The sequence below is a fragment of the Echiichthys vipera genome (genome assembly GCF_963691815.1).
Source record: "Echiichthys vipera genome assembly, chromosome: 3".
Classification (NCBI taxonomy): domain Eukaryota; kingdom Metazoa; phylum Chordata; class Actinopteri; order Perciformes; family Trachinidae; genus Echiichthys; species Echiichthys vipera.
This window is the reverse complement of record NC_139828.1, coordinates 938969-952594: the sequence shown is the minus strand read 5'-3', so window position 1 is coordinate 952594 and position 13626 is coordinate 938969. Positions and strand designations below refer to the sequence as shown.

The 13626-nt window shown below is 49.4% G+C and overlaps 1 protein-coding gene across 1 annotated transcript; it reads left to right on the top strand.

The window, feature by feature from the left end:
- Nucleotides 1-2717: 2717 nt before the first annotated feature.
- On the top strand, nucleotides 2718-12602 carry LOC310966834 (NLR family CARD domain-containing protein 3-like; the record flags this gene model as incomplete). Its single annotated transcript, XM_083940762.1, has 8 exons — nucleotides 2718-2788; nucleotides 3468-3546; nucleotides 3687-3777; nucleotides 4112-5930; nucleotides 6034-6207; nucleotides 6797-6970; nucleotides 11347-11393; nucleotides 11817-12602. The coding sequence occupies 8 exons, from the start codon at nucleotides 2718-2720 to the stop codon at nucleotides 12353-12355; spliced, it is 2994 nt and encodes a 997-aa protein (XP_083796888.1). The 3' UTR covers nucleotides 12356-12602.
- Between the last annotated feature and the right edge of the window lie 1024 nt (nucleotides 12603-13626).

The window sequence follows — 13626 nt, the reverse complement described above, 5'->3', positions numbered from 1 at the left end:
TATCAGGATCATGACAAACAGAGAAAACTAATTCATTAATCAGGTCAAAAGTATTGTTTCCATTTCAAACTGCTTTTCATAGTTTGTGTGTGTCAGGATGCAGAAGCAGAGACCTGGACCTGGACCTGGACCTGGATCTGGACCTGGACCTGGACCTGGATCTGGACCCAGCTGTGTGTCCATGAAGAGTGACAACTCTAACGATCGTCTTATTGACTTTAAAGATGGACGACCTGCTGATGGAAGGTAGGAATTCAAAACTGAACTTTTTTATTAGCTGATTTCTCTGAAGAAGAATCACATCTTTAAATTCATCATGTTTGTTCTCAAGAAGAAAGACATTGCCAGAGTCAGCAGCGGTGAGGAGGTCATTGTTGCAGAGTTCATTGGTGAACCATGGGGCAGGGCGGGTGACAGAGAGGGTCCGGGTCTCGATGGGGATGAAAGACTCAAGGCTGAGGGATAGAGCAGAATTATAGTGGGCTCCCAGGCCATATACCCCGGTATCAGGCGGAACTGAGGGCATGTGAATTGAGATCAGGTTGGTTGGATAGGCCTGGTGCACCCAGATTTTATGTTCCAGAATGTTATGGTGCGTTTAGACCACTGCATGGGCGCGGAGACCGGAACAGTGAAGAGGATAGCATGGTGCTCAGACACAGCTAGGTCTAGGCACTGTAGGTGGGAGGGAGGTGAGCCTGTGGAACAAACCAAATCCAAAGTTTGCCCTTTGGCGTGGGTGCCACCTTGGGCATGCTGTGTGATGTTAAGGCAGTCCAGCAGTGACAGGAATTACACATGAAACTTGAAGTCTCCAAGCAAGAGTGTGGATGGAGACAAGGAGGAGACGGAGGCGAGCAATTCAAAGAGCTCTTACATGAATGTGGTGGAAGGTTTAGGGGGGGGGGGGTAAATGAGGACAACATGGAGCGGAGCAGACCCAGCCAGTTTGAACACAACACACTCAAATGAGGTGATATTGTGTACACGGAGTTCTTTGACCAGGATGTCAGCTCCATGGATAATAGCATACCCACCACCACGGCCCACGGAGCGGGGCTTCTGAATGAACACATAGTCAGGAGGTGTGGCTTGGTGGAGTGCCAGAAAGATCTGCTGGTTTTGCCATGTCTCAGTCAAACATATGATGTCCATTCCTCTGTCAGTAATGATGTCATGGGTGAGCAGGGCTTCATTGTTAGAGGAGCAAGTATTCAGGAGCATAGAAGTCACAGTGTTGGGGGAAGATGCTGGAGTAGGCGACAAGGAAGGAACAAAGCTATCAACACAGACGAGGGACGATAGACACCAGCGTCCTCTCACATCCGGGCCATGACCGTATCCATTTGTGGATAAAACAGGATGATGTTGAAGAGACCTGTCATTCAAGACCCCCCCCCCCCCCCCCCAAAGCTTTCAGCATCTCTGGACGGATCTCGTCAAACATCGAGGCTTTGCAATGGTGGACTTGTTTGACTATCTCAGAGACTTCTGCCGGGGAAATTGATGATAATCCCCATCACCCTCCAGCTCACGCCCAAAGTCCGCTGGGACCGGCTCCAGTCCCCCGTGACCCCGTTAGGAATAAGCAGTTGCAGATGATGGAAGGACCGAGACACTGGACTGTCCAAACAAGTCTTTGTGTTCGTGTTATCAGGATCATGACAAACAGAGAAAACTAATTCATTAATCAGGTCAAAAGAATTGTTTCCATTTCAAACTGCTTTTCATAGTTTGTGTGTGTCAGGATGCAGAAGCAGAGACCTGGACCTGGATCTCGACCTGGACCTGGACCTGGATCTGGACCCAGCTGTGTGTCCATGAAGAGTGACGACTCTAACGGTCGTCTTATTGACTTTAAAGATGGACGACCTGCTGATGGAAGGTAGGAATTCAAAACTGAACTTTTTTATTAGCTGATTTCTCTGAAGAAGAATCACATCTTCACATTCATCATATTTGTTCTCAAGAAGAAAGACTTTGCCAGAGTCAGCAGCGGTGAGGAGGTCATTGCTGCAGAGTTCATTGGTGAACCATGGGGCAGGGCGGGTGACAGAGATGGTCCGGGTCTCGAGGGGGATGAAAGAATCAAGGCTGAGGGATAGAGGGGTTTAGGGGGGGGTAAATGAGGACAACATGGAGCGGAGCAGACCCAGCCAGTTTGAACACAACACACTCAAATGAGGTGATATTGTGTACTGGGAGTTCTTTGACCAGGATGTCAGCTCCATGGATAATAGCATACCCACCACCACGGCCCACGGAGCGGGGCTTCTGAATGAACACATAGTCAGGAGGTGTGGCTTGGTGGAGTGCCAGAAAGTTCTGCTGGTTTTGCCATGTCTCAGTCAAACATATGATGTCCATTCCTCTGTCAGTAATGATGTCATGGGTGAGCAGGGCTTCATTGTTCGAGGAGCAAGTATTCAGGAGCATAGAAGTCACAGTGTTGGGGGAAGATGCTGGAGTAGGCGACAAGGAAGGAACAAAGCTATCAACACAGACGAGGGACGATAGACACCAGCGTCCTCTCACATCCGGGCCATGACCGTATCCATTTGTGGATAAAACAGGATGATGTTGAAGAGACCTGTCATCCATGCCCCCCCCCCCCCCCCCCAAAGCTTTCAGCATCTCTGGACGGATCTCGTCAAACATCGAGGCTCTGCAATGGTGGACTTGTTTGACTATCTCAGAGACTTCTGCCGGGGAAATTGATGATAATCCCCATCACCCTCCAGCTCACGCCCAAAGTCCGCTGGGACCGGCTCCAGTCCCCCGTGACCCCGTTAGGAATAAGCAGTTGCAGATGATGGAAGGACCAAGACACTGGACTGTCCAAACAAGTCTTTGTGTTCGTGTTATCAGGATCATGACAAACAGAGAAAACTAATTCATTAATCAGGTCAAAAGAATTGTTTCCATTTCAAACTGCTTTTCATAGTTTGTGTGTGTCAGGATGCAGAAGCAGAGACCTGGACCTGGACCTGGACCTGGACCTGGAGCTGGACCTGGACCTGAACCTGGATCTGGACCTGGACCTGGACCTGGATCTGGACCCAGCTGTGTGTCCATGAGGAGTGACCAGTCTAAGGGTGGTTTTATTTACTTTAAAGATGGACGACCTGCTGAGGGAAGGTAACCATTTCAAAGTGAAGTTTGTTATTATCTGATTTTTTAGAAGAAGAATCACATCTTTCATACATTCATCATGTTTGTTCTCAAAGAGTCAAATGTTGTTTAAGACTCAACTCAATTACAAAGCACACAACTGTCAGTTTCATGACTTTACAGAAGTACACAGAAGATGTGTGTGTTGCTTCTCTACTTGTGTTGAAACACACACCTCTCTGTCCTGCTGCCTCCTGAGACACAGCTGCTGCTCATGTTGTCTTCAAATCAGCATGAATCACCTGTGGACAGATGTGAGTCCGTAAATGTCCCTAAACTTGATGTTTTCTCTGCAGAGTTGAGCAGGAGCGCTCCGAGGTTCCCACTGATCGGTCCGCTCAGCAGCATCACACACACCTGGACTCAGTGTTTACGGTGCGTACATGTGCAAACACACCTTTCACTGTGAACTTCATCAACTCCATATTAAATGATGATGGGGCCGTTCAGGAACAGCCTGATGAATCACATGTTGTGTTGAAGCAGTTTAAATCCACTTCATCGTTCTGTTCCAGCTGCTGGAGGAGAACATCGTCACTTTTGTGAAGAACGAGCTGAAGAGGATCCACAAGGTTCTGAGTCCAGATTACCCAGAATGCTTAGAGAGTCAGAGGGAGGATGAGGAGGTGTTGGACAGTGAGGATGAAGAGCAGAGGAGCAGCAGAGAGGCGTTTCTGAAGATCACACAGTTGTTCCTGAGGAGAATGAAGCAGGAGGAGCTGGCTGACTGTCTGCAGAGCAGTAAGAGGATCTGAATGTCTTTAACATGATGGAAAAGGGAAATGGAGGCAGCATGGGAGAAGTTCACATTTCCAAACTGTGCTGCACACATCTGCATCAGACCAGAGGCTGTTTGTCCTCCACTGATGAGCTGAATGAAACTGTTGGAGGAGGAACTATACAGCCAGTGTTCAATGTTCTGTTGTCTGGTTTTCTGTAGGATCCACTCACTGGTTTCATTTGTTCTTTGTTCGTTCAGGAAGTCATTCTGGAGTTTGTCGACGTGAACTGAAGTCTCACCTGAAGAAGAAGTTCCAGTGTGTGTTTGAGGGGATCGCTAAAGCAGGAAACCCAACTCTTCTGAATCAGATCTACACAGAGATCTTCATCACAGAGGGAGGGAGTGCAGAGGTCAATGATGAACATGAGGTCAGACAGATTGAAGCAGCATCCAGGAAACACGACAGACCAGAAACAACAATCAGATGTGGAGACATCTTTAAAGCCTCACCTGGAAGAGAGGAACCAATCAGAGCAGTGATGACAAAGGGAGTGGCTGGCATTGGGAAAACAGTCCTAACACAGAAGTTCACTCTGGACTGGGCTGAAGGCAAAGCCAACCAGGACGTACACTTCACATTTCCATTCACTTTCAGAGAGCTGAACGTGCTGAAGCAGAGAAAGTTCAGCTTGGTGGAACTTGTTCATCACTTCTTTAGTGAAACCAAAGAAGCAGGAATCTGCAGGTTTGAAGAGTTCCAGGTCGTGTTCATCTTTGACGGTCTGGACGAGTGTCGACTTCCTCTGGACTTCCACAACACTGAGGTCCTGACTGATGTTACAGAGTCCACCTCAGTGGATGTGCTGCTGACGAACCTCATCAGGGGGAAACTGCTTCCCTCTGCTCGCCTCTGGATCACCACACGACCTGCAGCAGCCAATCAGATCCCTCCTGAGTGTGTTGACATGGTGACAGAGGTCAGAGGGTTCACTGACCCACAGAAGGACGAGTACTTCAGGAAGAGATTCAGAGGGAAGAAGAAGGCCGGCAGAATCATCTCCCACATCAAGACTTCACGAAGCCTCCACATCATGTGCCACATCCCAGTCTTCTGCTGGATCACTGCTACAGTTCTGGAGGAAGTGATGAGAACCAGAGAGGGAGCAGAGCTGCCCAAGACCCTGACTGAGATGTACATCCACTTCCTGGTGGTTCAGTCCAAACTGAAGAAGGTCAAGTATGATGGAGGAGCTGAGACGGATCCACACTGGAGTCCAGAGAGCAGGAAGATGATCGAGTCTCTGGGGAAACTGGCTTTTGAGCAGCTGCAGAAAGGAAACCTGATCTTCTATGAGTCAGACCTGAGAGAGTGTGGCATCGATATCAGAGCAGCCTCAGTGTACTCAGGAGTGTTCACACAGGTCTTTAAAGAGGAGAGAGGACTGTACCAGGACAAGGTGTTCTGCTTCATCCATCTGAGTGTTCAGGAGTTTCTGGCTGCTCTTCATGTCCATCTGACGTTCACCATCTCTGGAGTCAACCTGCTGTCAGGAGAACAAACAAGAAACAAGCCTGAACCAACACATCTCTATCAGAGTGCTGTGGACGAGGCCTTACAGAGTCCAAACGGACACCTGGACTTGTTCCTCCGCTTCCTCCTGGGTCTTTCACTACAGACCAACCAGAAACACCTACGAGGCCTGCTGACACAGACAGGAAGTAGTTCACAGACAAAAGAGAAGACAGTCCGGTACATCAAGGAGAAGATCAGTGAGAATCTGTCTGCAGAGAAAAGCATCAATCTGTTCCACTGTCTGAATGAACTGAAGGATCGTTCTCTGGTGGAGGACATCCAACATTCCCTGAGTTCAGGACGTCTCTCCACAGATGAACTGTCTCCTGCTCAGTGGTCAGCTCTGGGCTTCATCTTACTGACATCAGGAAAAGATCTGGACGTGTTTGACCTGAAGAAGTACTCTGCTTCAGAGGAGGCTCTTCTGAGGCTGCTGCCAGTGGTCAAAGCCTCCAACAAAGCTCTGTACGTGCTCACATGAATATCAGATTACTGTAGTTTTTATTCATTCAGAACTAACAACCATTGTTTGTCATTACTGTCTCATGTATTGCTGATTCCTCTTCAGACTGAGTGGCTGTAACCTGTCAGAGAGAAGCTGTGCAGCTCTGTCCTCAGTCCTCAGCTCCCAGTCCTCTAGTCTGAGACATCTGGACCTGAGTAACAGCGACCTGCAGGACTCAGGAGTGGATCTGGTGTCTGATGGACTGAAGAGTCCTCACTGCAGACTGGAGACTCTCAGGTTGGTGCTCTGCTGTTTTAAAATGATGACCCTCTGAACTCTGATTCTCTTTGTTTCCTACTAGAGAGCAGTTTGTGCATTGTCCTGTTTGTCTGTTTGTGTGTCCCTGCAAGAACCATTCATCCGATCGACTTCACACTTGGCAGCTGTTTTACTGGGGAGCCAAGTGAGAGCAGTGTTAGGTGCAATTTGGACACATGTTCAATATCAATACACTTCTAATATTCCCAAAGCAACTGCTGTGCAGCAGTGTGGGGTTGGTCTTCTGGGAGTCCACCATGTCAGAGCTGACATCAGCTGTCAGCTGTTGCCTTAGTAACAGTAAACATTCAGTCGTCTGTCTAAATACAGGAAGTGATGTGTCGGATAAATGAATAACACTGAAGAATGAATAAGGCCGAGTTAGTGATGAGTGGATGTTGAATATGGATGCTTCTGTCTGCTTCAACACTCATCAGAGAAGAGAGAAGCACGACAAAGAAGAAATGCAATTTCACCGACTGTGACGCATCAACGAGGTTCTCCACCAGCACTGATGCTATTACACTGGGGTGTGTGTGTGTGTGTGTGTGTGTGTGTGTGTGTGTAGTCTCTCAGGCTGTCTGGTCTCAGAGGAAGGCTGTGCTTCTCTGGTCTCAGCTCTGAGCTCCAACCCGTCCCATCTGAGAGAACTGGACCTGAGCTACAATCATCCAGGAGACTCAGGAGAGAAGCTTCTGTCTGCTGGACTCAAGGATCCACACTGGAGACTGGACTCTCTCAGGTATGGACAGACAGACTGGACTCTCTCAGGTGTGGACAGACAGACAGACTGGACTCTCTCAGGTATGGACAGACAGACAGACTGGACTCTCTCAGGTATGGACAGACAGACAGACTGGACTCTCTCAGGTGTGGACAGACAGACTGGACTCTCTCAGGTATGGACAGACAGACAGACTGGACTCTCTCAGGTGTGGACAGACAGACAGACTGGACTCTCTCAGGTGTGGACAGACAGACTGGACTCTCTCAGGTGTGGACAGACAGACTGGACTCTCTCAGGTGTGGACAGACAGACAGACTGGACTCTCTCAGGTATGGACAGACAGACAGACTGGACTCTCTCAGGTGTGGACAGACAGACTGGACTCTCTCAGGTATGGACAGACAGACAGACTGGACTCTCTCAGGTACCCACTTTCAAGCAGTTTGTGGACTGTCCCACCAGGGAAAACAAGACACTGGACCTGCTGTATGCTAATGTTAAGGAGGCTTACAGCTCCACTGCCCTTCCTCCTCTTGGAAGATCAGATCACAACCTCATCCATCTGCAGCCCCTGTATAAGCCCCAAGTCCAGCGGCTTCCTGTGACCACCAGGACTGTGAGGAGATGGTCACAGGAGACTGACGAAGCTTTACAGGGTTGCTTTGAACTCACAGACTGGGATTTGCTCTGTAATTCACATGGGGAGGACCTTGATGATCTCACGGACTGCATAACAGGGTACATCAATTTCTGTGTGGACAGCGTTGTTCCTACAGAGACTGTACTCTGTTTCCCAAATAACAAGCCGTGGGTCACCAGAGACATCAAGGTCCTGCTGAATGCGAAGAAGAGGGCCTTCAGAGAGGGGGACAGAGAGCAGATGAGGCAGGTCCAGAGGGAGCTGAAGGAGAGGATCCAACAGGGCAAAGACACCTACAGGAGGAAGCTGGAGCACAAACTCCAGCAGAACAACTTAAAGGACGTGTGGAGCGGCATGAGGAGCATCACTGGCTACAAACCATCTGGTAGCCAGACGGTAGGAGGTGGTACTGAACGTGCCAATGAGCTAAATCTGTTCTTCAACAGATTTGATGAAAGGGCTCTGGACCACCCCCCCACGGCTCCTCTACAACCACCCACCTCCAAACCTCCAACCCTGCTGACACCTCCCCCTCAATTCCTTCCTGATTTTGCCCTACCTGTCCCCTCCCCCCCGCCATCACCTCTCTCCACCCCCACCAACACACACAGCAGACAGACCTTCACTGCAGAGCAGGTGAGGAAGGAGCTGTGCAGACTCCGCCCAGGCAAGGCAGCGGGTCCCGACGGTGTCAGCCCGAGGGTCCTCAAAACTTGTGCAATCCAGCTGTGTGGAGTCCTGCAGCACATCTACAACCTCAGCCTGAGTCTCGAGAAGGTCCCTGTGCTGTGGAAGACATCCTGCCTGGTACCATTACCAAAGAAGGTGCGTCCCAGCACCTCAGAAGACTACAGACCGGTGGCGCTGACGTCGCACCTGATGAAGTCCCTGGAGAGGCTGGTTCTTTCACTTCTTCGGCCCCTGGTCAGCTCATCACTGGACCCTCTACAGTTTGCCTACCAGCCGAGACTAGGAGTGGAGGATGCTATCATCTTCCTGCTCAACCGTGCCTGCGCCCACCTGGACAGAGCGGGGACCACAGTGAGAATCTTGTTCATGGACTTCTCAAGTGCGTTCAACACCATCCGGCCTGCTCTGCTGGGACGGAAGCTGACGGCGATGCAGGTGGACCCTCCCCTGGTTTCCTGGATTACGGATTACTTGACGGGTCGACCACAGTATGTCAGACTGCAGGACGGAGTGTCTGACACCGTGGTCTGCAGCACTGGAGCTCCACAGGGTACTGTTCTTTCCCCATTTCTGTTCACCCTGTACACCTCAGACTTTCAGTTCCTCTCTGAGTCCTGCCACCTGCAGAAGTTTGCCGACGATTCTGCAATTGTTGGCTGTGTCAGTGAGGGGAAGGAGGAGGAGTACAGGGGCGTTGTGGACTCCTTTGTCGACTGGTGTGCAGCTAATCACCTGGTTCTAAACGCCACCAAGACAAAGGAGCTAGTGGTGGATTTCCGCAGGAGTAAATCTGCCCCCACACCCATCTCCATCAACGGACTGACTGTGGATGTTGTCCAGGATTACAAATATCTTGGAGTACACCTGGACAACAAACTGGACTTTTCGAAGAACACTGAGGCTGTATACAAGAAGGGCCAGAGTCGTCTCTATTTCCTGAGGAGGCTCCGGTCATTCAATGTTTGTAACACCATGCTGAGGATGTTCTACCAGTCAGTGGTAGCCAGTGCCATCTTCTTTGCTGTTGTGTGCTGGGGCAGCAGACTGAGGGCAGCAGACGCAAAGAGGATCAGTAAGATCATCAGGAAGGCTGGCTCCGTCCTGGGGGTCACACTGGACTCTTTGGTGGCGGTGTCTGAGAGGAGGATGCTGTCTAAACTGCACAGCATCCTGGACAACAACACTCACCCTCTCCACCAGCTGCTGACCTCCAGCAAAAGCACATTCAGCCATAGACTCATTCTCCCCCGGTGTAATACTGAACGCCGGAGGAAGTCTTTTCTTCCGGCGGCCATCAAACTTTATAATTCATCTCCCCCCAGTCAGGTAAGGAACAGTGGAGACACTGTATCCTAAAAATGTCACTTTGTCACTATTTTACCATCACTGCATCACTTTATTCAGTTGTACTTTATTCAGTTGTACTTTATTCAGTTGTACTGTCACTTACTTCAGTAAGTAATGCTGCTATTCGACACTGTCACTTTATATCACCACTACATCACTTTATTTATTTATTAATGGTTAACTGTAACTATCTGCTGCGACACTTACTGTGCTTTAGGACATGCTGCTACATTTCACTGTGGTTTACTGTAACTTACTTAAGTACGAAATGCTGCTACACTCCACTGTGCCACACTGTCACTTAGTTCTGTAGGACATGCTGCTACATTTTTAACATTTTTAACACTTATAACTTATCGCTCCTTCTCACTTATTTAGTTTGTACTTATTTTATTTCAATCTGCTGCTAAACTGCACGCTGCGTATTGTTGTATATTGTATATACCTACGCTTAACCACGACGTCTGTTGCACTCTGTCACACTTGGTTCATTGCTTGATTTATCTGACGTTAGCTTTATTTTGATGTGATTTATGTTTATGCTTATTGTTACTCTCATCCTTTTCCGCCTTTGTATGAAACTGTTGCACAATAATTTCCCTCGGGATAAATAAAGCTTCTTGAATCTTGAATCTTGAATCTTGAATGGACAGACAGACAGACTGGACTCTCTCAGGTGTGGACAGACAGACTGGACTCTCTCAGGTATGGACAGACAGACAGACTGGACTCTCTCAGGTATGGACAGACAGACAGACTGGACTCTCTCAGGTATGGACAGACAGACAGACTGGACTCTCTCAGGTGTGGACAGACAGACTGGACTCTCTCAGGTGTGGACAGACAGACAGACTGGACTCTCTCAGGTGTGGACAGACAGACAGACTGGACTCTCTCAGGTGTGGACAGACAGACTGGACTCTCTCAGGTATGGACAGACAGACTGACTGGACTCTCTCAGGTGTGGACAGACAGACTGGACTCTCTCAGGTGTGGACAGACAGACAGACTGGACTCTCTCAGGTGTGGACAGACAGACAGACTGGACTCTCTCAGGTGTGGACAGACAGACTGGACTCTCTCAGGTATGGACAGACAGACAGACTGGACTCTCTCAGGTATGGACAGACAGACAGACTGGACTCTCTCAGGTATGGACAGACAGACTGACTGGACTCTCTCAGGTGTGGACAGACAGACAGACTGGACTCTCTCGGGTGTGGACAGACAGACAGACTGGACTCTCTCAGGTATGGACAGACAGACAGACTGGACTCTCTCATGTATGGACAGACAGACAGACTGGACTCTCTCAGGTGTGGACAGACAGACAGACTGGACTCTCTCAGGTATGGACAGACAGACAGACTGGACTCTCTCAGGTGTGGACAGACAGACAGACTGGACTCTCTCAGGTGTGGACAGACAGACAGACTGGACTCTCTCAGGTGTGGACAGACAGACAGACTGGACTCTCTCAGGTATGGACAGACAGACAGACTGGACTCTCTCAGGTGTGGACAGACAGACAGACTGGACTCTCTCAGGTGTGGACAGACAGACAGACTGGACTCTCTCAGGTGTGGACAGACAGACAGACTGGACTCTCTCAGGTGTGGACAGACAGACTGTTTGTGTCTCTAACTGATGAACTCTGGTTCCTGTTGAAGGACCTGATGAGTGAAGTTGATGGTGTCTTTGTGTCTTCCTGCAGGATGGACCATGGTGGACCACAGAGACTGAGACCTGGTCTGAGGAAGTGTGAGTGTGTTTTCAGTGTGATTCAGGAGAACTCAGCTGCTCATGTTACACTAGAGTTTGACATGTTCTGGACTGAAGTACAAACATGAACTTCTCCAGAGTTTCAATCAGGATCCAGCTTCTGTTTTTGTGCAGAAAGATTTTAGAACTGAATCCATTTCAAATCCACAAAGACCCCAAAGTGAAGTCAGTGATCCAACAGAACTAATGGGTCCATTTCATTAGCAGTGGAGCCAACAGAGAGCTCTCTTTGCTCCTTCTTCTTTGGACTCTGACATTAGAGAAGAGCTGTGTTGCCTTCAGGTGCTGCTTTAAACTCCGTATTCACAGTTTGACAGATAGAAGTTGTGTTCAGGAAGCCTTCAGTTTTCTAAATCAGAGATGAAAACCTGCAGCTGTGTTGTGTCTTGTTCTCTCCATCAGATGCCTGTGAACTGGAACTGGACACAAACACAGTAAACAGAGAACTCAAACTGTCTGACAACAACAGGAAGGTGACACGTGTGAAGGAGGATCAGTCATATCCTGATCATCCAGACAGGTTTGACTCCTGGGAACAGTTGCTGTGTAGAACTGGTCTGACTGGTCGCTGTTACTGGGAGGTCGAGTGGAGAGGAAGAGTTCATATATCAGTGAGTTACAGAGGAATCAGCAGAAGAGGAAACAGTAATGACTGTTTGTTTGGACGGAATGATCAGTCCTGGAGTCTGCTCTGCTTTGATGATGGTTACTCTGTCTGGCACAATAACAGAGTAACAGTCATCACCTCCTCCTCCTCCGTCTCTCACAGAGCAGCAGTGTATGTGGACTGTCCTGCCGGCTCTCTGTCCTTCTACAGAGTCTCCTCTGACTCACTGATCCACCTCCACACCTTCAACACCACGTTCACTGAACCTCTTTATCCTGGGTTTGGGTTCTGCTTACCTGGTTCCTCAGTGTCTGTGTGTCCTCTGCAGGTCTGAGTCTCTCCTGTGCACAGAAACACTGAAGATCAGCTGCTGAAATCAAAGTTCAGTGTGTTCACCATCACACACACACTCTGCACTGTGAAGCAGATCTGTCTCACACTCACACACTGATCTGATTTCACCTCTTTGATCATCAACATTTAACACTTTAGCTAGAAACTCTTCCTGAAACGTGACGAGAGGAATCGATCTTTCTGAGTCATGATGTCGTATATTTCAAATGTGGAAAGCATCTGGAACCATCTCCATGTTTTCTAATGTCTCCAAAAGCTTTTAATAAAATCTACGCTTCTGTTGTATGTTGAGGGTCCACGTGTCTTCATTTCATCACTTTCAACATCAGCAGGTTCATCCTGAGGTGGATCTGGTCCTCGCCGTCGCAGTGTGAGCGCTCAGAGGGCGAGCAGCTCCTGGTTCATCCATTCTTGGAAACGCCTTTTCTCAGGAATCCCCCCTGGAGTAAGTTTGGTGTCTGTGAGTATAAAATATATATATATATGTTATGGTTTGTGTTGGATCAGGACCCAAATGCACGACTCGACTCTGGTTCAAAGTGCAACAAACAGTCTTCAATGTTCAAAAGGGTGCAAGCATAGGTGCGAGGTGGAGGGGTGGTGCGAGGTCCCAGGATCCTGATGTGGTAGGTGGAGTCACCGAGGAGTGCGTGGATGCAGGTGGCGTGATGTGAGGTCAGCTTTAGGGTCATGGCGATGCAGTGAGAGAGCTCCGGGGAGCAGGTCCACAGGCAGGTCCACAGGCAGGTCCACAGGCAGGTCCACACGCAGGTCCACAGGCAGGCAGGTCCACAGGCAGGTCCACAGGCAGGTCCACAGGCAGGTCCACAGGCAGGCAGGGAGGAAGCAACGCTCAGGACTGCACAGCAAGCACAGTAATCCAAAGCAAGGGTTAGAGTGAGTTCACCTGCTTCACCTGTGGAGAGGAAGCCACGCCCACATGCACACAGACAGTGGGAGAGACAGAGGAGGAATAATACAGACAGGGACACAACAACACACACAAGGAAAACGCAGGGCTGCCATGATGGAATCATGACGGTACCACCCCCCAAAGATTTTCTCCAGACGGTCTACCTGGTCCTCTGGGATGTGCCTGATAGAAGTCAGTGAGAAGAGAGGGGTCCAAGATGAGCCCCCAGGAATACCAACTCCTCCACTCTGGGCCGTATCCCTCCCAGTTAGCAAGGTATTGGTATCCCCGCCCCCTGCGACTCACGTCCAGGATGCGACTGACTGTTAAGACCGGGT